Genomic DNA, 25,620 nt, shown 5'->3' on the forward strand with positions numbered 1-25,620 from the left:
AACGAAAGTTTACTTTCATTAATTACCTTTATAATTTCAAATGAAAGTGAATTTAACTATTTGTTGTGATGAGTTAAACAAATGCAAAAAATGTCATGATTGTCATCTCTGTTTAATAATAAAAAAAAAACGTTACACTTTTTTTTTTTACTGCAGGCATTTGTCTTCACATGAAACCTTAAGGGTGCCACTCTCAACAGAGGGCTGACCAAATATGTAACAAATCAAGTTTTACACGTTAGTGTAAAATTTTATAACTTCTGAAAAACAGCATTTTGAAACACAGCTGTATGAGAAAATACCAGCACTCATAGTAGTTTTGAATTATACAATTGATTTGATGTAGAAAGTGTAGTTTAACATATTACAGAAATATAGCCAGTCTCTCACCAGCATTACATTCACAATTTCCTCTTTGCACTGTACAGTACTTCACTCTTCCTATTATGTCTTTGAAAATAAACAACCTGATAGTCTTTTAATTTTCCATCACTAAATGTCATATACTGCACTGCAGGTATCTGTCTACAGACCACACCCACACCTTACCTTACTTAAAGCTGTGATAAGAAGCATCAAGTGGCTCCTTTAATTTATTAACAGTCATTCCTAGTAGCCTCCCTCTGCCTCTCCCACTGTTGTGAAGATGTAAAAGAGGAGGATGGAGGCTGTTTGGCAGCTAATTAGGCCGAATTCGTCATGCAGCCCAATCAAGCTGTGGCTCACTGGTGTTTGTCCTTGACAGACGTATATTTCTGTTTTTCTGCTGGGGCTGGAGCCAGGGGTGGAGCCAGCCACAGGCAGAGGAGAATGATGAGGTGACACACATGGAGGGCAGCTGAGCTGTTGTTTGTAGAGGGGTAAGTGTTCCACGAAAGCTCGATCAGACCCAGAATCAGGACCCTGGACACAATGATAAAACAAAAATGAGTGTATCTTGGTGTTCTGTGCTGTAGGTTCAAAAGTTAGTTGTCAAGAACGAACAACAAAACGATTATTCCTTGTCCTACCTGAGCAGGTGGGCCAACTTCTTCACTCCTCCACTCCAGAGCAGGTAAGGTAGCGAATGAAAGTACCAAACGTAGAACTGGTAGTGCAAAGAACGACTGAAGCACATACCAATGAAGTTAGAGGTGAAAAGAATCAGCACTATCTGTGATGAAGTGTTAAAGCTTGATACAAAAGCTGGTGTATGTCAGGAATATTATTCATTTACTCGTTGACCAATATGATGCAGAAATGTCTGACACTAGACATGCAGTAGTATTGCAGCAGGCAATCTGCTGTGTTAAAAAACAATTCTCTCCAAACAGGAGAGTTTCAAATGGAACAGAAGGATATGATCAACATTGCTTTTCTGAGCAGGGAGTTTCCTCTTGCTTGGATCCTTGAGGAGTTCAAAGACACTTTCCCCTGGCCTGATAGGAGAGAAAATAGTAACAGAAGTAAAGAGTGCCGCTTATATATTTAACAACTTAACTGTCAAAGGGGATTTTGACCTTTTCTGTATGTGTATGTTATTATTTCCTTTTTAAGTGAGTTGGAATTGAGAAGGTAAAAAATACATTCACACTAATACTTCTGTAAAAAGAAGATTCAAAGTTGAACCACAATTGCTGCAGTGTGTGTGTGACACTAAAGATACACGTATACATGTGTAACAACTATATTTTGTCTGGTACAGTCATGTCTACAGTTGAAATCAGGACCAGATTTTTTATTTGTGCTAAACTGTAACTGTAGCCTGATTTGCTCTACTTTAAATATTCACAACAGTGTTTTTTCCCCTTAGAGTCTCGCTATAGATATGATGTGTGCATTACTTTTATTTTGCCATTCTCTCTCTCTTCTCATTCACATACTAGAATTCATCTGGCAAGGGGAGTCCACTGGGAGTATTTTTTACAGGTATAAAAAAGCTGATACTACTTCTGAAAACTATTTCACAAACTAAAACCTTAGTGAACTTTATTCAAGCCCATATTTACCTTGTAATAATCATTATTGCTTATGTAACCAAGAGTTATACCTGCCCTAAAAGGAAAGTAATTTGGATAATGATAATTCAAAATACAAAATTCATCTGAAATTTGAGTCAATGGCATAAAATAATGTCTGAGCCAACGCCTGTGGTGGTGTAGTGCAAAATCTGGCACGATGTTAACCCCTGATTTAGTCTAGCCTTTCTCTAACTATCACACCAACGTGACCTTGGCACAGTCAAACCCTGTCTCACCTCTTCCAACGTCGAAAAGCAAAGAGCAGCAGGGTGAGCAGGTGGGCAGACAGCAGGAGCAAGTGGAAGTAGCGATTCAAGAAGAGCCATTCTGGCAGGAAGCGCCAGTTAACTGTCCACTTAAACATGAACTGACGGCCAAGATCAAAAGCCCGGCTCACATAGCCAACGGGATTGTCAAGGAGGAAAGGAAGACCCAACAAAAGCTGCGGTAAGAAAAAAAACAAAACATACAGTTAGAGAGGATGTTGGACATTGAAGAGCAAATATAAAATGGTGCCTCATTTCTGTTTATAGGAAATATTTACCTGTATGCCCGCACACAGAGAAAGTTTTGGAATTGTTCTGATTAAACCAAACTCAGACAGGAGGAGGAAAAGTAGCCCAGGAGCAAAAAGAAGCACATTCATTTTCACAGACACTGCTAAACTGTCAGAAAAAAAACACAACGGAGATATAATTTCCATCATATGGCAAAAATTCACAACACAAATATCTAAAGATAATATATGTATACAGTAGGAAGAAAAGGTATGTGAACCTTTTGGAATTTCATGGTTTTCTGGATTCATTTGTCATAAAATGTGATCTGATCTTCATCTAAGTCAAGAGTATTAACAAATATAATGTGCCAAAAATAACAACACAAAAAATAATTCTCATATTTCATGTATTTATTGAGAACAACCATAAAAACATCATAGCGATATTGGAAATTGTTATTATCTGTTATTATTTTAGGCCCAATATATTTGTTAAAAGTGTTATCTTATCTTATACTCTTGAACAATGCATGAGAAGTGGTACAAAAGAGTCCACACTTGCCTGTAAATGCTGCAGCCCAGTGTCCAGTATCCATCTATAAAGAGGTTGACAGCTGCAAACAGCAACATCATGGCCACTGGGTCATTGAAGAGACGTAGCACAAAGATGGAATGGATCCGGTACGAAGCACAACACACAAAGAAGAACACATAGGGAGGAACCTGGAAGAGCATTAATAACAAAACAATGCATTGCTACACTGCAGAAAAATAATAATAATAAAAATAATAAATGCAGGTTTCTGTCGCACTGGCATAGTCTGACCTTCTTAGTGCGGTTGTATATCCTGAAGACCAGTAAAAGCGTCATGAGGTAGAAAACAGCAAAAAGGTACTGGCCCAGACGGATGTTCACCCCATGGCTTGTGATGTAGTAGAGAGCTGTGAATATGTAGACAAAGCCAGCCGGGTACCTACAACATCATGGAGTTAAGTTATCTTACAGAATCACTGAAAAATATATTTGATAAAAAGAGCCCTACAAAGTCCTTCAAAACTCACACCAAAGGGCCTGTGTCTCCTTTGAGCTGGGTGTAGTCATAGGTACCGTTGATGACACCCTCTACTTCATCCATGTAGGCTTTCCAGTCTATCTCCGTGTCTGCAGTATCAGACATAATTCGTTAAACATGGCTGATGAGAAAGACTACCTAACGAATGTCACAGTAAGAATTTTTGCTTTGACAACTAAAAACCTAAAAGCTTTAAAAACTGTTTCAGTACAATACACAAATACGTTCACTAGTCATGAAAGGGTTAGTTGATTTATTGGTTACTCACTTCACAGAAATGTACTTGATGACTATTCTAATAAAAACAAACAAACAAAAAAAACAACTCCAGTTTCAGAAATTTATATAACAGATGATTTTCTTTGTATTTATTTATTAGCTTTTGAACAGCTGTTAGACCAAATCAGAAAAACTAAGATCCTCATCATAATCTCCAAAATCTATGTGTTTTTACTATTTTCTTCTTTCTTGAATACAAAGTATTGATTGATCAAAACAATAATCAACAACTACGACGAGATGAATTCACATTAAGTTATTATTAGTAATGTTTATATTCCAACAACAACAAGAAGTAAAACTGTCAAAACAAACTATGACAGTAAATGACATACTTAAAAGTACAGTTTATATTATGCTATACGTTATCACTGAGCATTTATAACCACGCTAAGCGAAGTTTACAAAACAGCGCGTAAGAACTGGTGATTGCTTAAAATACTTAATGCCATCTAAAACTGGGACAGAACAAACATTTGTATGTAGTTATGCAAGGACTGTAAATTCCTTTTTGACAGGTGGGAGCATTAAGTTAGTGGGTATGCTAACGCTAGCCACGTAGCATCAACGCACGTTCAGAAAGATGGCAGAACACTATAGCATGCTAACTAGCCGCACGGCTACTTACATGCTACTTTTTGTATGACCCACACATTGATCCCGATCTCCAAGAACCACAAAAGTGAGACGACCAGTAACGTGTATTCCGTCTTGAACAGGACTAAATGTTTGTCCTGCCACAATGTGTAAAGTTTCCCCCACAGTGAGGACAGGGAACCAGGCGACTTTCTCCGGACTGCTGCCATATCGGCGGCATACAGGCGACGTGGAGCGAAGCCGCAAATGACATGCGCGGACTACGATTACGTCACGTGACGCGACAGCGTGGTCGCCATGTCACGTGACATGGCCAATGGTTTTCAAGCGAATGTCAACTTGGGAGATTTTTTCTCTGTAACAGGTAAAAAGAGACTTTTTATTAATCTTACCTGATTAAATAAAGACAGGTGTATTACTGTACACTCGACTGTTGTTGCAGATGTGATTTGCTAACGTTAGGATACACAATAAAACGTTCAGATCACTACTGTCCTGCCTTATGTATATTAGCTTGCTAGCAGCTAACTGTTGCTAACCATTGTGTAAAAGAAAATCACTGAATAAACTATTTGGCAAGTGACGCTTCACATCACAGAGAATTCAGGATATCGTTATCCACTGCTACAGCCATTTTAACATTACTAAAGTAGTGCCAAAAAAAAAGATGTGGTTGCTGCTTTGCCAGGAATTCAAATGCTAATTTACTGTGGCTTTTTAGAAGCTTTAATTAAGTCAGGAATTACTCATTTACAAATAATCTGGCTATTTGCTTTGGCATGCCATATTTTAGGTGTGGTGCATTTGTGTCCACAACTTCTGTGGACTCCTTCTGTGCCGCTAAAATCACAGGACATAGTTTACAAAGGTACACACCTGTGTACAGGTGTATAAATATATATATAAATATATATACATATACCCCACAGTTCATGTCAAAACAAAAACTAGGTCATGAAGTCTTGCAGTAGAGGAACTCTTTGTAGACCTCCATAAAACTGTGGTGATGCATAGATCAGGCCAAGGTCAAGTAACCCTTTTCTGAAGCCTTCCAGACAAACAGAGTAAATTGACAGGACAATTTCAGGAGGCAGAGTATATCACACTCACACTGTGGGCTTACAGTAACACAAGACACTTGATCTTATCACTTTCACTAATTGATCTGCTTTTATTTTATCCAGGTCTGCTTCTAGGGCAGTTACAGGAGACCCAGAAGAAATGGATGGATTTCATGTGAAGATTACTGAGGCAGTGTGTCTCGGGACTAGCCTTGCCTTCTCAGGCATCTGCTACTATCTATACAGGAAGAGCCGATCAACAGTAGATAAACTTGATGTCAGTTGCATTTACATTTTTCATATTTAGCATTTTTTGTTTTGTATTATTTATACTGTCCAAACCAGGAAAGGGATTATCTGCTAAACCACATAAACAATCTTCAGTTTTAATCAAAATTATCTAATGTCTTGTAGATATAGGTTTCCAACCTATTCAGCTTTCAACTGAAGCATAAATAATGAAAAATAGTATTTTTGAATTCATGGCGACAAAAGCAAAAACCTGAGGAGAAAAAAAACATTTTGTTTGAGTTTTTTTCCTCTTGCAAGCATCTTTAAGGTCTAAACCTCGCTGTCTTTAAACGTTGCAGTTGGTGACAGTTTTTCTGTGCACTGTGCAATATTGCAAAACCCGAAGGTTGTCTACTACAGTATGTACACTCCATATAAAGTCTGTGTCTTGTGTTGTCAGGATGCTCCACACTTCACCATTGACAAAAAGCTCAAAGACATTTTGAAAGCTACTCCAGGAGCGTATCTACAGTATGCTGTGATTGAAGGTAATTGAGGTGATGCAGACATGAGTTGAACCATTTCTGTTCAATGAATGCCTTCTTTACCTCTTATTCTCTAGTATTTGTGTGTGCTTGTATGTGTAGGTACAGTGCGACCACTCGGTGAGCCTCTGACGAGCCCTTTCCAAAAGGAAATTGTTGGAGTGCTGCATAAATTCATGTTGACAGAACACAGACTGGTGTGGAACAGCCTTTCACATAGCTGGTGAGAACGGTATTTATACAATATTACAATGCAGAGGTATGAGCCTGTGATAAGTTTTTTTTTGTATGTTTATACTTCATAGTGCTAAGTCAAGACAGTTGCAGAATTTATTCTATGAGGATTAAAAAATACTTTGCTTTGACAATAACATGCTACATCTATCTCAATTTGAGTTCAAACTTGTGTTCACAAGCACATACAATGGATTAATGGAGGTAACCCCATAGTTTCTGTTAATGTGATATCGTGTCTGACTAAATTGTGTCTACCGCATTGTTTGGTCCTTCTACCTGTTGCAGGACTGACAGTGAGCGAGTCATGCACCAAAGAGTGAATGCAGTGCCCTTTGTGTTAGTGGGATCAGATGAGACCACAGTCAAAGTCCTGTGCCCTCTGCAGGCCTCTGGAGTACACATGGAGACCACATATGAGAAATTTCACCAGGTCAACTATGGCCTTGGTGACATCGTAGGACAATACCTTAGTGGAGAGAAGCTTAAAGGGCAATTAGAGACTGAGGAAATGCTTAAGGTCAGTTATTAGATAAGATACTAACATTGTTATCTCCCATAACCCAACAAAAAACTTTTTTCTTCCTAACCAGTAAAGAAAATTTCAGTCTTAATGATACATTACACAAATATCTCCCTTTTTTTTTAGGTGGGTGCAACTCTCACTGGTGTAGGAGAGTTGATATTGGACACTGATGGCACCCTGAATCTTCAACCTCCTTCTAATGGTTCACAATATTTTTTGAGCATCTCAGATTTTGGTACCTTGCGAGGAGATCAAGACAGTGTGGCTGTTTGGTGGAAAGCGCTGGCCATTGGCTTTACTTTAGCTGGGGCCGCAGTCCTTCTCTGGGTCGGTCGACGCTACTACTACAACCTAAAAGTTCGCTGGGAGCAGGAGCAGGAGAGGAGAGAGTTTAAGAGACTGCAAGCTGAAGCCCTAAGAACACATGCTGCTGTAACAGGCCCTGAGGCCCGTCAAGATGGTACAGATGATCACATGGACAACTTGTGTGTGATTTGCCTCAGTCAGCCACGTAACTGTATTCTGTTGGATTGTGGACATGTGTGCTGCTGCCACAACTGCTACCAGGCTCTCCCACATCATCGCTGCCCCATTTGTAGACAGACCATTAGCAGAGTGGTTCCACTTTACAACGTCTGAACACCTGTGTGACCACTTGACCTTAGTGGAATTTCACCACCATACAAACTGTACAATCAGCTCTAAACCTCTTAGGTCTGAATTGCTGCACTTACAGTACACCTAAAAAAGGCCAGTGGTAACTCTTTATGACAAAATAAAGATTTTCCTATAAGAACATACTGTGCATATTAATAAAATGTAAGGATACTGTGCAAATACTTCATTTCAGTTTCAGTGAGTACTTATATCTTAAATTGTCTGTTCAATACAAAAAACTAAATTAAGTAAATAGAGATTTATTTTCCTACATGTTTATTCAGTGCCTTATTCAGGTAATTAGAATAGCTGCTGTTGTCTCAATTGAACTGTATGTTTCTGAATAATTTAAGCTGGTGATAATAATCTAAGCGTTTTGTTTTCAATCAGTTCTCATATTTGAGTCGGTGGAAGTTACTGTAACAGAGACATATTTTTCCTTGTGTAGTTGATGCACTACAAACTGATGAGTGTGTGAACTGCTGCCTTGTTGAAAAAATAATACATCTTTACTCTTCAAAATCATTTGTGTGGTGGATTTCATTTAGTATAGATGTGATAGAGACTTTGCCATTAGTTGACTTTTAGGGAAGCTCCAGCAGTACTATAAAAAGAGAGAAACCTATATAAAGTTCAACAGGGAGTTATGTAAAATCTGCATTTGTTTCTGAATGATCTACAGACATCACAACAACAACTGTTACATGCTCTTCTTAAATGTTAGAAAAAAAGTTCATGTCTGAATAGATGACATGTTTTACAGGTCTCTCAATACAATTTCTGATTTATGTTTTTATGTCTTTTTCCATATGTATAAATGCTTGTTCACAGCACCTGGTGTCTGAGAAGATCTGGTTGTAGTGAGTCATCAAGCCGACTATTTCTGTCATCTCAACGAGACATAGAAGAATAGAATAGAGAATAGATGAAAAACCACCTCCAGATATTTTTTCCCCATAAGGACTAATATGCGTGTGTGTGAGCGACTTTAGGGAGGTGCTGCAAGGTCAAGAGTGGGTCATCGGGCCTGAGTGGGGGTGAAAACATAACAGGTGGCTGACACAGGATACCATAAATCTTTCTCAGCAGACAGAAGGGTTTAAAAGTATTTTGCATGCTCTTACAGCGGGAGATCAGATGCTTCTCTCAGAGGAAAAGAGAAATGCATGGTTGACTTGGTCATTCCAGTTTGACTGAGTAGTTGCAATGACAAAAAGATGTTACAGCAAACCAGTGGTAGGAATATCTGTACAGGGGGCTTTCAAATGTAAATCAAGTAGGGGGATGAACAATTTGCTGTAATGTGTGCACAGTTCATATAGATTTAAATCTAATATATACTCTACCTGTATGTCATTATTACTCAGCTACATTAGACACAGACAACAGATCGCGTTCATTTTAGTTGAGCTCAGTTACGGCTTCTGCCACCAGGTGTCGATCTTTGTTCACTTGAGATTGTGACAAACAAACTGTTCAGACTGACAATGAGGTAAGACACTGACTCCAGTGGGTGGTAAGTCGCATGCAATTAATGTGAGATCCTGTTCAATCCATTCTGATAGCTGACAAACAATTTAGAGGATATGATTATTCTCTAGTTGGCTGTGCTTCACGGGTGTAGACCCTGATTTGTCTGTGACATTAAAGACTGTGACACTTTTTACGCAAAAGTTAAAGTCTTCACACTTGCACACACACCACGACCTTATGTGCTTGTGTTCCTGACAGGGAGGGGTCTTTTTTTTTAAATTTTGGCAGCCAGGCATGAGCAGGCACTCCAACAGACAGTAGGGGAAAGGTAGAGATTTAGTGTCTCTGGAGAGAGAGCCTTCACAGCGTGCTATAGTCCCTGATGCCAATTACCACTGTCACCCATCTGCTTTAGGCATGCAGTGAAATGTGGGAAAAGTGACCTACTTTCTAACGGTAGTGTGACTGCAGTGCTTTTCCTCTCATCAACAAACCAAGTGCTCTCTCCCCTGAGGAGAAGGACACAGGGTGTCATAGAGAAATAGACGCTGGTCAGATAAACAGTACAGATTATTTGTTTTGCTTTCCAGAAGCGCAAAGTACATTGTTTTTACAGAGCTCAGTCACTCAATCCATTGTCCTACCCAACAGGAAATACTGTAATTTTAATGAAGGAAAGGAAAACTGTTCATTCAGTTTTGGAGCTAGAGGTACTGATGTCTATTCTGCAATTTATTGTAACAAAATATCCTCCTCTGAGATTCCTCCTGTCATCACAGTATGAAGGAAGTGAATGGGAATTTTGAAATATCTCTCCAGAATCAGTGTGTTCTCAGTTGTTGTGGATAATCCACAGACTGAGGCTGTCAGTTTTCACTGGGGCTATTTCCTCTGTTCACAGTATTTTCAATGAACTGCTGACAGTGGGGTCTGTGGATTATCAAGGACAACCAGAGCATTGGATCTGCTGCGTGATGCTGCTGTTGAATATCAAGAAATGTCAGAGAAGGAGATCTCAGCAAAATCCTTCCTAATAGCTAGACATCACTAGAGATGCTGGTCGCGAACTAGAGGACATCCGAGGGCTTGCAGTTGATTAACAAGATAGGAACACTAAACAATGAACAACTTTTTTAGCTACTTTTGACTCCCAAAGTCTAATAAGTGTTTAACTATGTGAACTGATTTGGGCCCTCAGAGCAGTGTGGTAACCAGGAAAAACAAAACTAACATGATATCATAGTGAGCTATTATATGAATTTGTGAAGCCGTGGGAAAACCAAAACAGTCAGCTGAAAGATGCTAAAATGCTTCAGGTGAGTTGGACTGTAGAGGCAAATCTGTATAGAAGTATTGTGGCTTAAAAACAACAGTTTTAAAAACAACAGAAACATATACTGTTAGCTACAGTAGACAAGAGACAAAATAAAAAACAATGGAAATTATCATTGAAATCATGGAAATAGTCCTGCATTCAAATTTGTACTTGTATGGTTGTTATGCTAGAAGAGATCTATATTGATGCGTTAACACATAAGCAGTGTTTTAATGTTGTGGCTAATGAAGGTGAAGCAAATTTGAACTGTTTTAACATACATTTGGATATTTTGATATGTTATAAAGTGATGATATAGTTTGTCTGAGCTCAGTATACGAGAAGTAAAGGGGTGGATAATAATGACAATATATAATAATAATGAGTTTTCCTTCAATATGTAGTGGAGTAAAAGCAATAAGTAAATGTAACGTACAACTATCTTAGACTATAGCAATAAAGTAGTATAAGTTGATTTTCTAGTAGTTAAAACCAATGTTTATTACATCTAATAACTACCCTGCCTTCAAAATAAAACAGAGAGATGTATAAATCAGCCACAGGCGCTAACATATAACATGACCAACTCACCTCGGATCACAGGTTTGGTTTCCCATGTGATTGAGGTGCAGGAGGAGGTGGAGCGTACAACTGCTTCTGCGTGCTGCAGACTACAGCTGCGAGCATTTCCATCTCAGCTGTGTGCTCACTGATCCAAGGGCAGGAGCTCTGCCAATGTTCCCACAATCTACTGGAGGATGTTTATGCAGGCAAACAAACATCATTAATCTTCATGACGAGAACAGCAGATACACACTGTACTTTCATTTGGTCTGTGACTACAGATGTTGCATGACTCTTCTGTTTCTGCTTGTCCTCTCACTTACATTTTTAGTTTTCATGCACTATATACCTGCTTATTCTTTCTCTGTCTTGTAAGGGAAACGATCCTGGCTTTTGTTATTTATGTTTTTTTTTTCTCAGCTTGTGTTCCTTAAGAAGGAACATAGTGTAATGTATATTTAATATGTGTGTGTGTGTGTGTGTGTGTGGCCAAATTCAGCAGAGGTTGATCTGCTCAAGGGGAGAGATGGGGAGGGGGTGAGTGACTCAGCACAGTGATTCATATGAAATTGGACACTGTGCTTTCAAGAGCACACACACATACACATTTCTTGACAGTGGGTGCCCTTGTCAGTGACGATGGGACTGATTGAGTGAGCTGGATCATTAAGGCTGCTCATGAAGCACAGAAGGAGAAAGAAAAAGAGGCTGGCAGAGGAGGAGAACTGCACAGACAAAAGATCAATTGACCTAAATAGATATGGGCCAAATGACGAGTCACTATAACTAAACATGCTGGGTTAAACATTATGCATGTTGTGTTTAAATTGATAGAAGAGGGGTGATAGGGACGTGTCCTGTTGGTGGGACACATGCACATCTATTATGGATTATGAAGCAGCACCTGGTGCCATGTGGGGCGGCAGGTCTTATTTTTCATGTTTCCTGCTTAAACAGCTGCTGCTTTTTGACAGCTCAAGGTTGAGAAGGAGCTCAGAGGGTTAATCATGCATGTGGAAGTACATTCAGACAGAGTGGCTCAATATGATCTCTGGTGCATTAGGTAGCTTTATGTGTTCAGTGTAGATCCCTGCTACAGAAAACTGGAATAATATAAATCATTGCATTTGTCCTTCCTGGTTACATTTTCACAAGTAGCAGACGTCATTTTAATCCCTGATACTTTCTTTTAGTCGTGAATCGAAAAACTTTTTAGGTTTAATCTGTCTCCAGAGATGTTGGCGACTTGACGTTCTTCTAGTGTTTAACAGAAACAGTCTCGGGACTCAGTTAAGTGTTTGACATGGGGGGTTAAATGGGCCATGCTTCTGTAGGACGCCAGGCAGCAGGCAGAAGCTCACTTGCTATGACTCTGCAGCTGCCCCACATCTCATCCTCACAGGAAATCCAGGAACCTCTCCAACACCACTGAGCTCAAAGCTGTGAACTGGTCACTTTTACTGGTCAGCAATGGAAACTGGCCACGACAACAGAGGACCGCTACTTCAGTGGAAAGGTTTTTTACATCTTTATAGACAGGTCAGCTGGCGCGGGTTGTTAAGACAGGTTTGGTCCAATAATAGGCTCTCTGTCAGTTGTCACTGTTTTTGCTTTATGAGACACCATATGCTGCGAGAACAAGATGTCTCAACACAAAGCGGACGCAGTGAAATTACATTATTTCAAACGGACCTAATTTATCCTGGCTCTGTCCAGGGTGCTGAAATTAACTCTATTGTTCTTCTGGCACACAACCAAGACCATGTCACGTTTATTAAAAGTATATTTCTGTATTTCTTGAAGAACGAAAGCCTCAAATGCAAGTCATCACATAAAATCTATAGTATTTTACTGTACTATAGTTAATAGTACTGTAGATAGTACTGTAGCTGCTTAACATTACAGTACCTGTACAATTATGCATCCATTTAATTTGCTACTGTGATAACTAAATTGTTAAATAGGTACTCAGGTTATGTATTAAACTGTCTGTCTAAGTAAATAATACCCCAAATGTATAGTACTGTGTTATAAGTAAAACTTTACTCAAGTATAAGCATTCATTCAAATATTCATTATTAAGCATGGGTCCTTTGAAGTGTTATTTTATTATACACAGTATATTATTAGATTAGTGAACTGTAATAATAAATAAACAACAAGTTTATCTTGTATCCGATGAGGTGGAAACACTTTGGAGTATCTCATATGGTTTACTGCATAGTTTCATCAATAACCATAAATCACATTATGACCCTCAAATATCCTTTACGTAAATACTTAATCTGTAGAGTAAATAGTAAATATAGATGTTAAATAATGGAGTAATAGTGTAATGAGGTGTATTTAGGATATTTTAAAATCTTAATATTCTTATATAAAACGAAATGACACCCCATAATAATAATTTCTATTAGGTTGGACACAGTAGTAGATTTTAAGTTACTGTAAAACATCATAAACCCACATCTCGCCTCAAAGCTGCTTTAATGCAGAGCAATTCCAGCTCTCGTCTGTTGATGTCACTCTTGCTTCTCTACCACTCAAAGTCCCCTGCCACACACACACACACACACACACACACACACACACACACACATTCCCGAATCAAACCCGGATGGATGACTTCACCGTTCTGCCTGGGTTTCCTTTATGATCCCGGGATCTCCCACTTTCCTCACCAGACATCAGTCAGCAACACGGACGAACGCAGCTCCCTCTCTCTCACACACGCACAGTCTCACCCAGCTGCTGCTGCTGCAACACATCCAGAGACCTACACACACACAGAGAGAAGGAGAGAGAGAGAGAGAGACCACAACAGCAATCGGACCTTTATTCTCAAAGAGTTACCCTCACAAAGGATCCCAGCAGGAAGAGTTACCGGCTGCTGCGACCTGCACCAACAAAGGGATCTACGGCTGTGTTGTGCGTAAAGCAACCGAGGAAGACGCGCATCTCCTGTTTTTTTAGCCTCACTCGCTGGTGATCCTTCTCCGTCGTACCACAATGTCCGAGGTGCTGCCATATAACGAGGGGAAAATGAGCGGCTACGGGGCGGACAGCGAAGTCAGTCAGATGTCCTTTAGCTGCGGACTGCAGGACACAAGCGCCTTTTTCGCTGCGTCGCAGGCGAAAAGACCCCCAAAGCTGGGACAGATCGGCAGAGCCAAGCGAGGTAACCGACTCTCTGCGAGATTGACACCACGATTCATACATGAACAGGCGTATTTGCGCGATGCACAGTGATCAAAACAAATGAATATTACGAGCATGCCATGTGTGAAGGGACTTGAGTGGTTATGGCAGAATATCCAACACAACACAACCATGTTGATAGTTGAAAAGGCATCTCAGGCTGAATATACGTCTCTGTTACAAGGGACAGTGGCTCTCAAGCTGTTTACATACATGCACCAGAAATTATCTTCATCAAGGACACACCCCATGTTGCATCTATCAAACAACAGGATTAGGCAGAGAGGGGAAAAAAAAAAAAAACGCCTGGCTCGTCGCCATTACCGGGAATGAGCTGTTTCCACAAAGTGCGCGCACACTGAGGCTGGCATTGTGTAATAGTCGTTGTTTATTTCTTCACTTTAAACCGCGTTACAGTCCCATTTACATCACTCGATGTGCTTAGTGCGCCATAATATAAGGTGTACACGATAATAGTTAAAGAAATGAAGCGTCACAACAAAACCAGTAGGTGCCATTTGGGATTTTACCTATAGAAATGGCATCATGTATCTCACTAAACATCATCTTCCCCCTTTGTCCCCACAGTGGTCATCGAGGACGACCGAATAGACGAGGTCCTGAAGGGGATGACAGACAAGTCCTCACCTGGCGTTTAAACATGAACGATGCCTTGCAGACTTTTTAATTTTGATCACCGATTTGAAGCACTTGTCGGCTGTGCATGTTAGAGGACTGCGGGAGGAAACGACGGCACGAAGCGAGGATGGGATGAAAACGAAAAGAAAGAAACGGCAAAAGGGGCAAAGAAGGGGAAAATTGGAGAAAGGACGAGAAATGGTGAATGAGAAAGAGGGAGAGAGAGAGAGATAGAGAAATAGAGAGAGAATTAGAGAGAGAGGGAGGGAGAGAGAGAGACTCTGGAAAAGACCAAGATTTATCATGGGATTGCTGGCAATTCTCCAAATGAATCCCGATTTTAACTACTGCTGCGCAGCGAGATGTTGAGATGGCGGACACTGCTCTGTATCTCAACCTCTGCTGACTTTAATGATGGATGAACTTCTCATTACTTCACGACCATCTCCTTTGTTTCTTTCCAAAAGCGCTGTAAGCAACAAAATACTGCAGCTGGAGGCTGGAGGCTAAATCCCAGCCCTATTTCAATAAGTTGTACAGTAGGTAGGCTAAGCTCTCAGACGCCACCCCCCCCCCTACCCCCTCTCCTCGTTTAGGCTTTGCTTTGTTGATTCAGTCAGCGACGGTGCATTCAAGGGAGCTGTCCTTTCAGCACCGGTCCAATGCATTCCTGTTGCTGCAAACGCTTTTTCCAAACAGACCAACCAAACTCTCGAGTCTGCTAAATAGAGGAGACCTATTGTATGTAAAACATATATATCCGAGGATGGTGCAATGTTAATGTTTTCTGTAGTAGAAGCCCATTTGTTTTAGCATTTAACAGCATTAGGCCACAGGTTGAATCTGAACCACGGGCTCCATTGTTCTTCTTGCATTTTTCCCATCAGTGGTTAAAGGTGCAGACTTTCAAACACTTTCATGTAGCTGATTTACTCTTGCACATATCTTTTTCTTTTTCCTCTTTCTCTCTCTTTTTTTTTTTTTTTTGGTTTGCATTTTCAAATCCTGATATCTACAGAGGTCAGCAGAGATGTGGAGATTATGCTAAATGTTTAAAAATAACAGTCATGAAATTGATGGGAAAAATATACTTTCTTTGGTTCTTTTTATTTGGAAATTACTCGTGTTTCGTCCTCTATGAATTTCAAGTTTTTCACCATCTATTTGCATGAACTTTCACTCCGGTGCCAACACAGGTGCCACCACTCTTACCTTTGGCACGCTTCTTTTTAACAAAAGTCATATTTGTATTTTTATATCTAAATATTTGTTATTTAAATGATATGCTAGTCTATCGTCTTACAATTCATCAACAAAAATATTTCTACTTCAGAGAGGATATACCGAATGAGACATGGGTTCATAGAGGAGAATCTAAGATTTTGGTGGACTGGTCTCATTCTATATCAGAGCTTGGACGTTTTTTAAAGACTAACTGAATGTGTCTGGGGTTTTTGCACACATCAATGTTCAACTATTATTAAGAAATTGTATACTGTGACTTGAGCTTCGTTGATGAATTTGTTAGAAAATGGCAGTTTTAGAGTATATTGCACTGTTTACGAGTATCCTCAAATAACACGTGGTTATTTGACAGATTTTGGACATTACAGTTTTTGTTTTTTAATTTTGTTTATTTTGTACCATTATTTTAAAGAAACTGGATATGGTTTGTTGTGCATGAAACCTTAATATTTTCAATAATGAAACATCGATTTATGAAGCAAAAAAGCAACAAAAATGTCATGACATTCTAAGAATGGGTCATTGTATATTATGATGCCATTTTCACTGTATTTGGTGAATTAATAAATGGTGAAAGAAAAGGTTAATGTTTGGTATGTCTTTTTTCAACATCTTCACGAAGATGATGAACAGTTTGCAAGCATCAGAGTAGCTTGGGCTGCTTCTCACCACATAAACATGAAACAACATAAAGGTCTTGGAGGACTGTTCATCGGTGAGAGGTTGAAGCAGACCTCCACAGCTCTCACAATAAATGCTACTCTTTAGTTAAAGAGTGGGGAAGACACAGCGATCCATCTGTGAAGCTGTTAAACAGCCCTGTGCTGGCCTACACTAGCTAATCTATTCAACCACAGACCCCCTCGGGAGCCATGACTGACCATCTATCAACGTCTGGTTGTACAGTGTCTTCATGCAGCAGCTCTCACACAAAATCTACAGCAGCTTATACACCTGAAGTGGCTTCAAGGATTGTTGACAATGACTGGGGTAGATCTGTGGCACACATAAGGAAATCCATGGAAGACAATGCCATGCTGGAATCTCTGTTTAAGCTTTTGTCTTTCCTCCAGCAGTCGATCCACTTTGCACTCACACACACATAATAAAAACATTTAGAACAGCAAGAACTGAACATTTCAACCATTACTTTTAGCTTTTTGCTAATTACTTTCAACACACTCCTACACTTACAATTCTGTTTATATGACAATACACATACATACTATTTAGATATTGGCAGCACAGACATCTATACTCCCACTTGTGTGCTGATTTTCTTACTGAACACAACGGAGTGGATGTATCTTTTTATTCAGTCCTAATTTTCTGTTATTTTTTTAAATTAGCACCTCTGGTTGTCAATCACTCTTTTATTACATGAACAGTCATCTTTGATTAGGCAAAACTGTCAGGTGGGAGGAAAGGCGATGAATGCTGTACTACACTGTTTGCCAACTGTGTCAGCCAGGAAATTGTGTCAGTTGATATCACCTCTCTACTACCTGTGGTACACAAACCTGCACGGCATCGATCACAACTCAGTAATAATAAATTTCCTTTTAATCACGCTGAAGACATGACACGTGTTTCACATAAATGGAAACATCTACAGTGTCTGGATAAAGCTATAAAAAGCCACATGTTTTGAAAACAATACATAAACATTGATCCATATATTCCTCTGAATTGCTCTTCACTCTAATAACAGATCATCAACAAAGCGTCATCAGTGTAGCCATCAGTGACATTATTGATTGTCCTGACAACATCAGCAGGGCGCTGAATGAACACAGGGCTATCGACCCTGTTGTTGTGGATGCTGTGTCTGTCTGAGGTCATGGACAGTTACACTTTTCACGCTAATGGGCAGCACTAGAGGGCCGGGACCGGACTGACATATTTGGGCAGATTATTGTATTGTGTCAGCCCTGCAACGTGCCTCTCTTCCTGTCATGAGTCTGACTGCGGATGTGTGACTTTTCCAGTAAGTCATTAAAGCCCTGCTACCTGTGGTCCTGCAGTATGTTTACCGACTTAATATTTCTGTAATATACTAATTTTAGATCCTTTAAGGCTCATTAAAGTCATACTACCAGTGGCCAGCTTCTGTTCTTTTTGCACTTTAAACCCTAACTCACCTTTGGCCCAAAGCAGATGAGATATTTCAGTCATCAGCACCAGTATGTGCTATATCTGTATAGCATCCACATTCATTACATTCTCTGGGTATTTTTGGGTTTTCCTTTAGGTTGTATGCTATTAGTGTATCAGGCTTTGTGCATTTGATGAAAATCTAAAAAAAGATTAAATATTCTTTTTCTGGGGTCAAAGGTCAGTGGATTATTAGTTAAAGCTATGAAAACAAACCCAGTATTGTTGTAGTAAATATGACATTGTACAGTAACATAAAGGTGCCCATGTCTGTAAACCCACAAAATGCTAAAGCAGCAGCTCAGATAGACCACTGTAAATATTAAATGCTAGTGTACCCTCTTTTGTTACCTCTCAAATACACAAACACTCACATGGCTAAAAGTAAGTCTCCTAGTTCTCTCAGTTCGAGGTTCAAACTGAGTGTATGTAGCGAGGCCAGCAAGCTTTGATCTGAATCCACTTTTGGCCCATCCTGAGTGGACGTCCATTAATATTCCTCCTCCTGTTACATAAGCCTGCCATACAGTATATTATGCCATTATGCTACCCCAAGGGAGATGGGCAGATGTACAGTGCTGCTGGAAGTAGCAGCAGTTCTTTCTTTAGTCCGTCTAATGTAGATTGGTTTCCACTGACAAGAATAACTGGTGATTCCCTCCATCCTATCTACACTAATTCATGGCTACACAGGCAGTAGGTAAAAGGAAACATCATAGTCTTCACAGTGGTTATTTGTTGCAATTGGATTATAACCATCAAAGTAATTCTCCAAGTCTAATTTGAATATTAACCTTAAAAGCTAAACTTACTTGGTTTTGAACAAGTAAAGAGAATTTATTAGAGGCGAGACAGAATAATACAAAGTATTTTGTGTAGAAGAAATATATCCTTCATTTTTTCCAAACTCATTAATCATCTTGTGTAAGAATCATGGAAACTAAGGGCAACTGCAGTAAATAGGAAATTCAGTTTAAACACAATCTTACAATGTGGCAGAAAAAAAAAAACAAAGATGTTTGGTTAAAGCATGGTGATGAACCTTTGGACTTGGATGAGCCCTCACATAACATCCACAAACACAAAGCAGTCAGCAATCGATGCAGGCACACAGGGCTGGGTGGCAGTGGTAGAGAGTGAAGACGAGTGACTGAGAAAGTAAAAAGAGAAAACAGGGAGATGCACACAGGGAGGAAGGCACTGAGCATGCAGTAGATTAGTGTTGTTGCTGCCCTTGGGCAACGGAGCATGGAGGACAATTAGCAGCAGTAGAGAAAAAAGCTCTACTATCTCTCACACACAGAACTCTATATTAAATCAAAGTCTCAGACACCTGGATGACACAGGCGGTCAGATGAGCAAACAAAAACTGCACTAAAGATGAAGAGATTGTGGAAAAAGGCGATGACTAAACCTCTCCTGCATGAGGCCTGCGTCCCGCTCTGAGGTTATATAACTTAAGTCTAGTCAAGTTAAATCGCACTGTTGGGGTCTCTGCCATTGCACATCACTCAGACTGAGTAAGGGAGCTGAAAAACTGGAAGGACTTCTGAATCTCAGTGCATTCACATATTAACAATAACCTTCCTAGGATATAAAAACAGACTGTCCATGAGCAGGGGCATAATCAGCCTTCATCCAAGAGTTGAATCCATCAAATGTTTTTCCGTCCTGCTGCTACGGTGAGGCAGCTCTGCCCCTCAAGCCTCTGGGGCCAATATCAAACCTACTGCCACTCAGGACTTACATAATTATTCTCTCGTCATCCACCTTCCCAGGCCAAACTGGGATGAGATTGTTTAAAAAAAAAAAAAAAAAAAAAACCCTCCTGTGAAGGTGGCGGAGGGCAATGCACCCATTTGTCACCATGGAAACCAGATAACAGCTAAACTGTTCATTGGGGTTTACCCAGACACTGCAAAGGTGTGTGTGTGTGTGTGTGTGTGTGTGTGTGGGGGTGGGGGGGTGGGGGGGGTATAGCTGCAGAGTGGGAGGCTGCATTATCAGTCCGAGTGAACTAATGGGACATTGGTGTGCTCCTCAGGAACTCTTGAGTATAAAATGTACACAGAGATATAGATTATGTTTTTATTTCATCTTAAAAGATCGTTGTAGACTTGGATAACGTGTTGACAGTCCAACCACCAGGCCTCAAAAGAGCAAATGTCCAATTCTACTGTAAAAACGCCGGGGTACAGCCTCTATGTACACAGTCACTGAAGTGCAGTGTAAGAAGCTCATCCTCAACACAGCTCTTCCAACACATACAAAAAACTTAGAGCAAAAGTGTAAGAAACAGAATAAAACAGCGAGTTTATTTGCTCTATAGTGTTTTCAACCAACTCAAGGTGTTGATTTTGTTGAAAATGAAAGAAACAGTCATCTCCTGGAAATGAAAAGCCTGCTTTTGTTCATCTGTGTTTGAAGTCAAAGTCAAGTCAAAACATTTCAACTGGTAGCTTTCATTGTAGTTACTGGAAACTGAACACTATATGTGCCACAGATGTACAGGGTAATTTCTGTGGATTAGTGGAGAAATGTTTTTTGTGATGCAGTGGGATTTTAAGCTACTAGTTACAACATTATAAAACAATATTGGTCGAAACACTCATCCAGCTCTCATAATACATCCATGGTGAGAACAGAAACTTTGACAGACCTAGCAACAGTAACCAAGGGGACTGGTGGCTCAGACAAAGTCAAATCCAATCTGCTGAGGAAGATCACGCAATACGATTGAAAGCTCCCGGACAGATACTAAATGGAGCTTGTGCCGAGACTGTTTAGACAACATTAAAGTTAAAGTGAAACAAATTACGTCTCACAGCAGCAGAAAAATCACAGGACGTGAGACGGGTCATCTGAAAAATCACACACCTTTTTTTTTTGCAGTCTTAAAAATAGGCAGTAATTAGATCTCAGTGGAGAATTAAAAATAAATGATTTCTACTTTATTAATGTGGTCCCCCCTCCAGTCACCAGCCATCCTGCCTGTCTGCACGCCTGGCTCTCTCTCCCATTTCCAGTCTATATTTAAGCAGGAGAGAGCACAGGACTCGGGACTCATCTCATGTTTCCTGAACAAATAACGTGCATGGTGAACTATTACTTGTATGTGTTTATGCTCACACACAGCACCAGTGTGCCTGACAGGTGTGGAAAACCCTGCGTAGCTCTATTAGCAGCTTTTGTCTGGAATCCGAAGCAGACGTGGCAGAGATGCAAACAAGCCCAACAGAAGGGGAGACTCTGACTGACATATTAATAGACATTAACACGGACTTTACATGCAGGCCAGTGCTGCCGTGTCTAGTCGTGTCAGTTTGTCTTGCAAATTGCGTAACTCAGACAGGCTTGTACTGCACTACAGAGTCAGGCACTGTTCAATCTTCCTGATACACAGGCAGCCAGAACAGTCAAGGACACTGGAATGTAAAATTGGCTCACAACTGATAAAAGTTTCTGCTGCTCTCCACTCGAACAGAGTATGACAGTAGCAGAGCTGGAAAATGATGATACTAAAGGAAGAGGAGCCATGTTTGGCTATATGGATGTTTTGTTTTCCAAAGGGGAGGGGGACAGTTTTATTCATTAGTTTTTTTTATCATTTATCTCCCATGTTTAGAGAATTGGTTTGTTAATGTAAATATCTTAAATGCCTGTAGATGTAAATAAATACCACATCTCTTCTCTAGTTTACTTACCGTTTAGTTAAAGCGGACTACTTGTCTCATCTTAGTCATTACTCAATTTAATTTACTGAAAATGTACCCTGATATAAAGTATTGAGAAAATGACACATAAAGCAAATGTTTCTTCTAGTGGTGTGTGGTCTAAATCCAGTGTAAACCAAGTCCACAGAGAAGACTGACCATCGATGTTTACTGGTATTAGTTCATTCTTACAAAATGACTCTCCAGTCAATCTGCAGTCAGTTCACTGCATGTTTCTGTTATATTTTAAGAGTTGACACAGGTGAGTTTCTGATGTATTAAGGGTAGAATATATTTTTAAAATTCCTTCAGAATAAATAGTTTGTTTACAAGTCAATATTACACAGGAAGTCTTCTGTATCCTCATTTTGTGTTGTCACAATTGTGGTAGGTGGCGATTTAGTGTCCTCTAGTAGCTTTCTCTCCAGAGCTGCATCTTCTAGACTAAGTTCCTCTCCTTTTGTCATTATGTAGACAAAATATTCAAAGCCTTCAACATAACTGTGATGTTTGATCGACCAGTTGTACTCGGTGCGAGCATAGAGGCGTTTCCTGAAGAAGGGCTGGGCGAAGGTAACCGAGACAAACCGTCCTCCTGGCTTCAAGCAGCGACTAACCTGAGAGATAAACAAAAAAGAAAAGAGAGTCTGAGTATTAGGGGCCATTATCACGAAGACACATACAATTATAATTCCTATCACCACTTTCTCTTTACCAGTAATTTCTTCCTTCACATGAGAAGTCAATTGACCAACAGGATCATTTACAGTATATGCTTAATAGCTGGATATGGATACTGAAGATGCATCAGCATTTAAGATAAACCCACAATCAAATTATCAGTTGCCTTTCGCTATTCTTAATATCACTGAAACATTCTAGTTGTGCACACAAACTTATGCCACATCTGGGATGAATCAGCCCTAAATTCAGTGCAGCAATTTCTGATTCTATAATTGTCTAAATTGAGACAGTCACAATGTTATCAGATAAAAATATCATGTAGTATCATCATCTGTTGCCAGGTTGCAAGATCTTAGCAAGTACATTGGAGAGTATGTTATTTAACCAAACAGAATCAAAGGCTTCAGTCTAAGGAAAGCCTTCTAAGGAAAGGCAATGCTATGTGATAAGAAAAAAATTAATTAAAATGAAACATGAGGCACAAAAAAAAACTACTTGTTACACATACCATATAAGATTTAATTCCACCTTTCTCATGGAGACAAACAAACACCAAATTCCCTACAATCAGCCTCTCTCCAAACATGACCATGCAACGGATCGCTGTAAGCCAGAGCAAACATTTAAACACTGTGAGCCTTTCAGTTCACAGCGCCAGCTGCTTAACTATGCAGCCCGATAATGTGGTGTGACAGCACTAGAACTGTGAGGGTCTCTCTATATGAATAATTGTTGTTCTGGTTCCATCACCATTTCAGCGGTGATCCTTCTGCGTGTGAGGCACGTGTGTGTCAATACACAGTAAGCTTCACAAGAGGACTACAGAGCTCGGGCAACAAACTTACACACACACACACACACACACACACACACAACTCACACAAACAGAAGTGTGCAGAGACACATTTAGTTGGACATTTGCAGGGAGTTTCTCCAGAGACAGAAGTGTGTGTGGGAGTGAAGGGACAGAATCTGCAGAACATGGTGGTGAGCAAAAAACTTTTTGTATTTGATACATCAAACATGTTGATAGAATTAACTTGTTAGTAAGATTTAAAGACTCGAGTCACACATGAATCTTACTTACTTACTTATTTGCTTTGTAAAATAACTTCCTTATTTCTGTACAATCTTATGACACCTAAAAAGATTCAAACATTTAAAAGTGAAACTGAATTACAACTAAAACAAGCTACTAACAATTGGCAAATGACATCACCCTGACAAATGAACTAGATCAGTAGATTTCATCTACTGATGAAGACCATGAGATATGTTTAAAAGCTCTGGTGGGTGGAGCGAGCATTGCGTTTACATGTGACTGCCATGAAAGCTGGGATGGTAATGTCATGAAGGCAGTCAGGATGGAGTAGTTGTAGTCTGTGGTGGAGCACAGTGGCTCCTCCCTACGCTATACTGTGGAGCCTTTGGAGATAAGAGTTGCTCTGAGACAAGCACGTGTATCCTGCTCTTCTCACATGATTCATCTCCACCAGCAAGCAGCGCAAACATGAATAATTCACTCTCCACTGTGACATGGAGGAAAAGCATGAGCACGGATGGAGGGGTTGCTGGATATGGGATAAAGAGAGTAATATAGCTAATGGGAGATTTTACGCTCCTTAACTCTGTTTTACCTTTAAAAGTGGTCCATACTTAACTATTCCCCAACCAAATGATATAGTTTTCACACAGAATCAACTGGTCCCTGAAGCTCTCCCTCTCTGTACATATGTAGATGTTTGATCGAGAGACACTGGATATATGGAAGAAAATATTTGGGTCTTTTCAGCTGTTGGATATTTGACTTCAGTCCTTAACTTTATCCGTCTGCCGTTTATTGCTCTGCAGCCCTGCAGTATGATGACGAGACTGAGTCTTATGATAAATATGCATTATAAACCATTTCAAAACCAAAGCATTTAGCTAAAAGAGGCTAAAAAGCTCTGTACAATTGCAAACATGGCTGTTAATTCTTTTACCTCAAAGGTACTATTAAAAACTGATTTTAAAATTCTACACTAATGAGATAAATGTTAAACATGTTAATGTTTTTTCATTATATATATGTTAAAAACAAAATGACAGTTTCCTCGGAGAACCTCTAATTGAGAAGTTAAATAAAGTCGACATACAGCAGAGGTGAACCCTCATCCTCTAGAAAGTTCAGCGATGTCGGTGACATCACCTCCTCAGCTATTATTCATGACACTGAGATGGTGGCCCTCTGTACCTGGGCAGTGTAACACCAGAGCCCTATGTCACAGGTGACTGGAGGACTGACGTCATTGCAATGCTAGATGAAACTGAGCTATAGCAAACAAGTCAGCTATAACCACGATTGCCGGGCAGCTAAGTTGGCAGTTGGATGACACCTCACACAATCAATTCTATTATTTTATAGACCATTTCACACAAATTGACTCACAGTCACACATTGCATTGCCCCATCGCACTTCATGTGTTTGCAGGATACAATTCTGAGTCACATTCTCACACTCAACATGACCCTGAATGTATCTCTTCCCAGGAAACCTTATGAATAGAAGGATGATGCACTAAGTGCTGTGAGTCATATTTATACACATTCTGTATGTACATCAACACTCCCAGGATGACAGAGGTTCTGGCACTATTTAAATCATTTATCAAACACAGTGGTGTCATCATCGTGATAAAAGCTCAACATTGGTACGTTCGTTCTCAATGCTACAGGAAAACAAGCGTTTTCCTTCCAGGAAAGATAAGAGGTTATTATTCAGGACAAGCAGATAAACAATAGTGTACAGTATTTAAAAATAACAAACAGGAAGTGTCATTTAAATCAAAAGATGGATAAAGGCGACAGTGGAGTGACAGAAACAGCATTCACAAATCAACGAACCAATGCATCCACATGCAGACATCTGTAAGCTGCTACTGAGTGGGTTTCT

At 39.8% G+C, this 25,620-nt stretch overlaps 4 protein-coding genes across 6 annotated transcripts in view; 2 read left to right on the plus strand and 2 right to left on the minus strand.

Annotated features, from left to right (window-relative positions):
• Positions 1-93: 93 nt before the first annotated feature.
• On the minus strand, positions 94-4,678 carry alg3 (ALG3 alpha-1,3- mannosyltransferase). The gene is made up of 9 exons (XM_026375100.1): positions 4,480-4,678; positions 3,562-3,661; positions 3,326-3,473; positions 3,062-3,222; positions 2,545-2,665; positions 2,237-2,442; positions 1,342-1,418; positions 1,011-1,155; positions 94-903 (listed from the first exon to the last, which is right to left on the minus strand). Exons 1-9 carry the CDS (start codon positions 4,655-4,657, stop codon positions 723-725), a joined length of 1,317 nt encoding a protein of 438 aa, XP_026230885.1. The 5' UTR covers positions 4,658-4,678; the 3' UTR covers positions 94-722.
• Positions 4,679-4,730: 52 nt separating this feature from the next.
• mul1a (mitochondrial E3 ubiquitin protein ligase 1a) lies at positions 4,731-8,186 on the plus strand. 3 transcript variants are annotated; one of them, XM_026375102.1, is made up of 6 exons: positions 4,731-4,812; positions 5,633-5,786; positions 6,201-6,288; positions 6,388-6,508; positions 6,808-7,039; positions 7,169-8,186. In XM_026375102.1, exons 2-6 carry the CDS (start codon positions 5,670-5,672, stop codon positions 7,682-7,684), a joined length of 1,074 nt encoding a protein of 357 aa, XP_026230887.1. In that variant the 5' UTR covers positions 4,731-4,812; positions 5,633-5,669; the 3' UTR covers positions 7,685-8,186. The 3 variants fall into 3 exon arrangements, with proteins under 3 accessions (XP_026230887.1, XP_026230888.1, XP_026230886.1); XM_026375103.1 differs by having other exon boundaries at positions 4,748-4,812; positions 5,645-5,786; XM_026375101.2 differs by lacking the exon at positions 4,731-4,812 and adding an exon at positions 4,910-5,316.
• A 5,502-nt stretch (positions 8,187-13,688) lies between these two features.
• Positions 13,689-16,705, plus strand: camk2n1a (calcium/calmodulin-dependent protein kinase II inhibitor 1a). Its single transcript, XM_026373714.1, has 2 exons — positions 13,689-14,232; positions 14,841-16,705. The coding sequence occupies exons 1-2, from the start codon at positions 14,064-14,066 to the stop codon at positions 14,909-14,911; spliced, it is 240 nt and encodes a 79-aa protein (XP_026229499.1). The 5' UTR covers positions 13,689-14,063; the 3' UTR covers positions 14,912-16,705.
• Positions 16,706-20,822: 4,117 nt separating this feature from the next.
• ece2a (endothelin converting enzyme 2a) overlaps positions 20,823-25,620 on the minus strand; it is a 57,358-nt gene continuing 52,560 nt past the window's right edge. The window contains exon 4 of the mRNA XM_026373816.1: positions 20,823-22,620. Coding sequence (XP_026229601.1) covers positions 22,330-22,620 — 291 coding nt within the window. The 3' untranslated portion in view covers positions 20,823-22,329. The remainder of the gene's footprint in view (positions 22,621-25,620) is intronic.

This window comes from Anabas testudineus, chromosome 17, assembly GCF_900324465.2.
Source record: "Anabas testudineus chromosome 17, fAnaTes1.2, whole genome shotgun sequence".
Taxonomy (NCBI): domain Eukaryota; kingdom Metazoa; phylum Chordata; class Actinopteri; order Anabantiformes; family Anabantidae; genus Anabas; species Anabas testudineus.

Coding starts and splice junctions, on each gene's coding strand:
- alg3 (XM_026375100.1), bottom strand. CDS start 4,657: ATGGCAGCAGTCCGGAGAAAGTCGCCTGGTTCCCTGTCCTCACTGTGG. Junction 3,474..3,561: donor GGAGACACAGGCCCTTTGGT/GTGAGTTTTGAA, acceptor ATGATGTTGTAG/GTACCCGGCTGGCTTTGTCT. Junction 1,419..2,236: donor GCTTTTCGACGTTGGAAGAG/GTGAGACAGGGT, acceptor CTCTCCTATCAG/GCCAGGGGAAAGTGTCTTTG.
- mul1a (XM_026375101.2), top strand. CDS start 5,228: ATGCCATATTTTAGGTGTGGTGCATTTGTGTCCACAACTTCTGTGGAC. Junction 5,317..5,632: donor ACAGGACATAGTTTACAAAG/GTACACACCTGT, acceptor TATTTTATCCAG/GTCTGCTTCTAGGGCAGTTA. Junction 6,289..6,387: donor ACAGTATGCTGTGATTGAAG/GTAATTGAGGTG, acceptor TTGTATGTGTAG/GTACAGTGCGACCACTCGGT.
- camk2n1a (XM_026373714.1), top strand. CDS start 14,064: ATGTCCGAGGTGCTGCCATATAACGAGGGGAAAATGAGCGGCTACGGG. Junction 14,233..14,840: donor GATCGGCAGAGCCAAGCGAG/GTAACCGACTCT, acceptor TTGTCCCCACAG/TGGTCATCGAGGACGACCGA.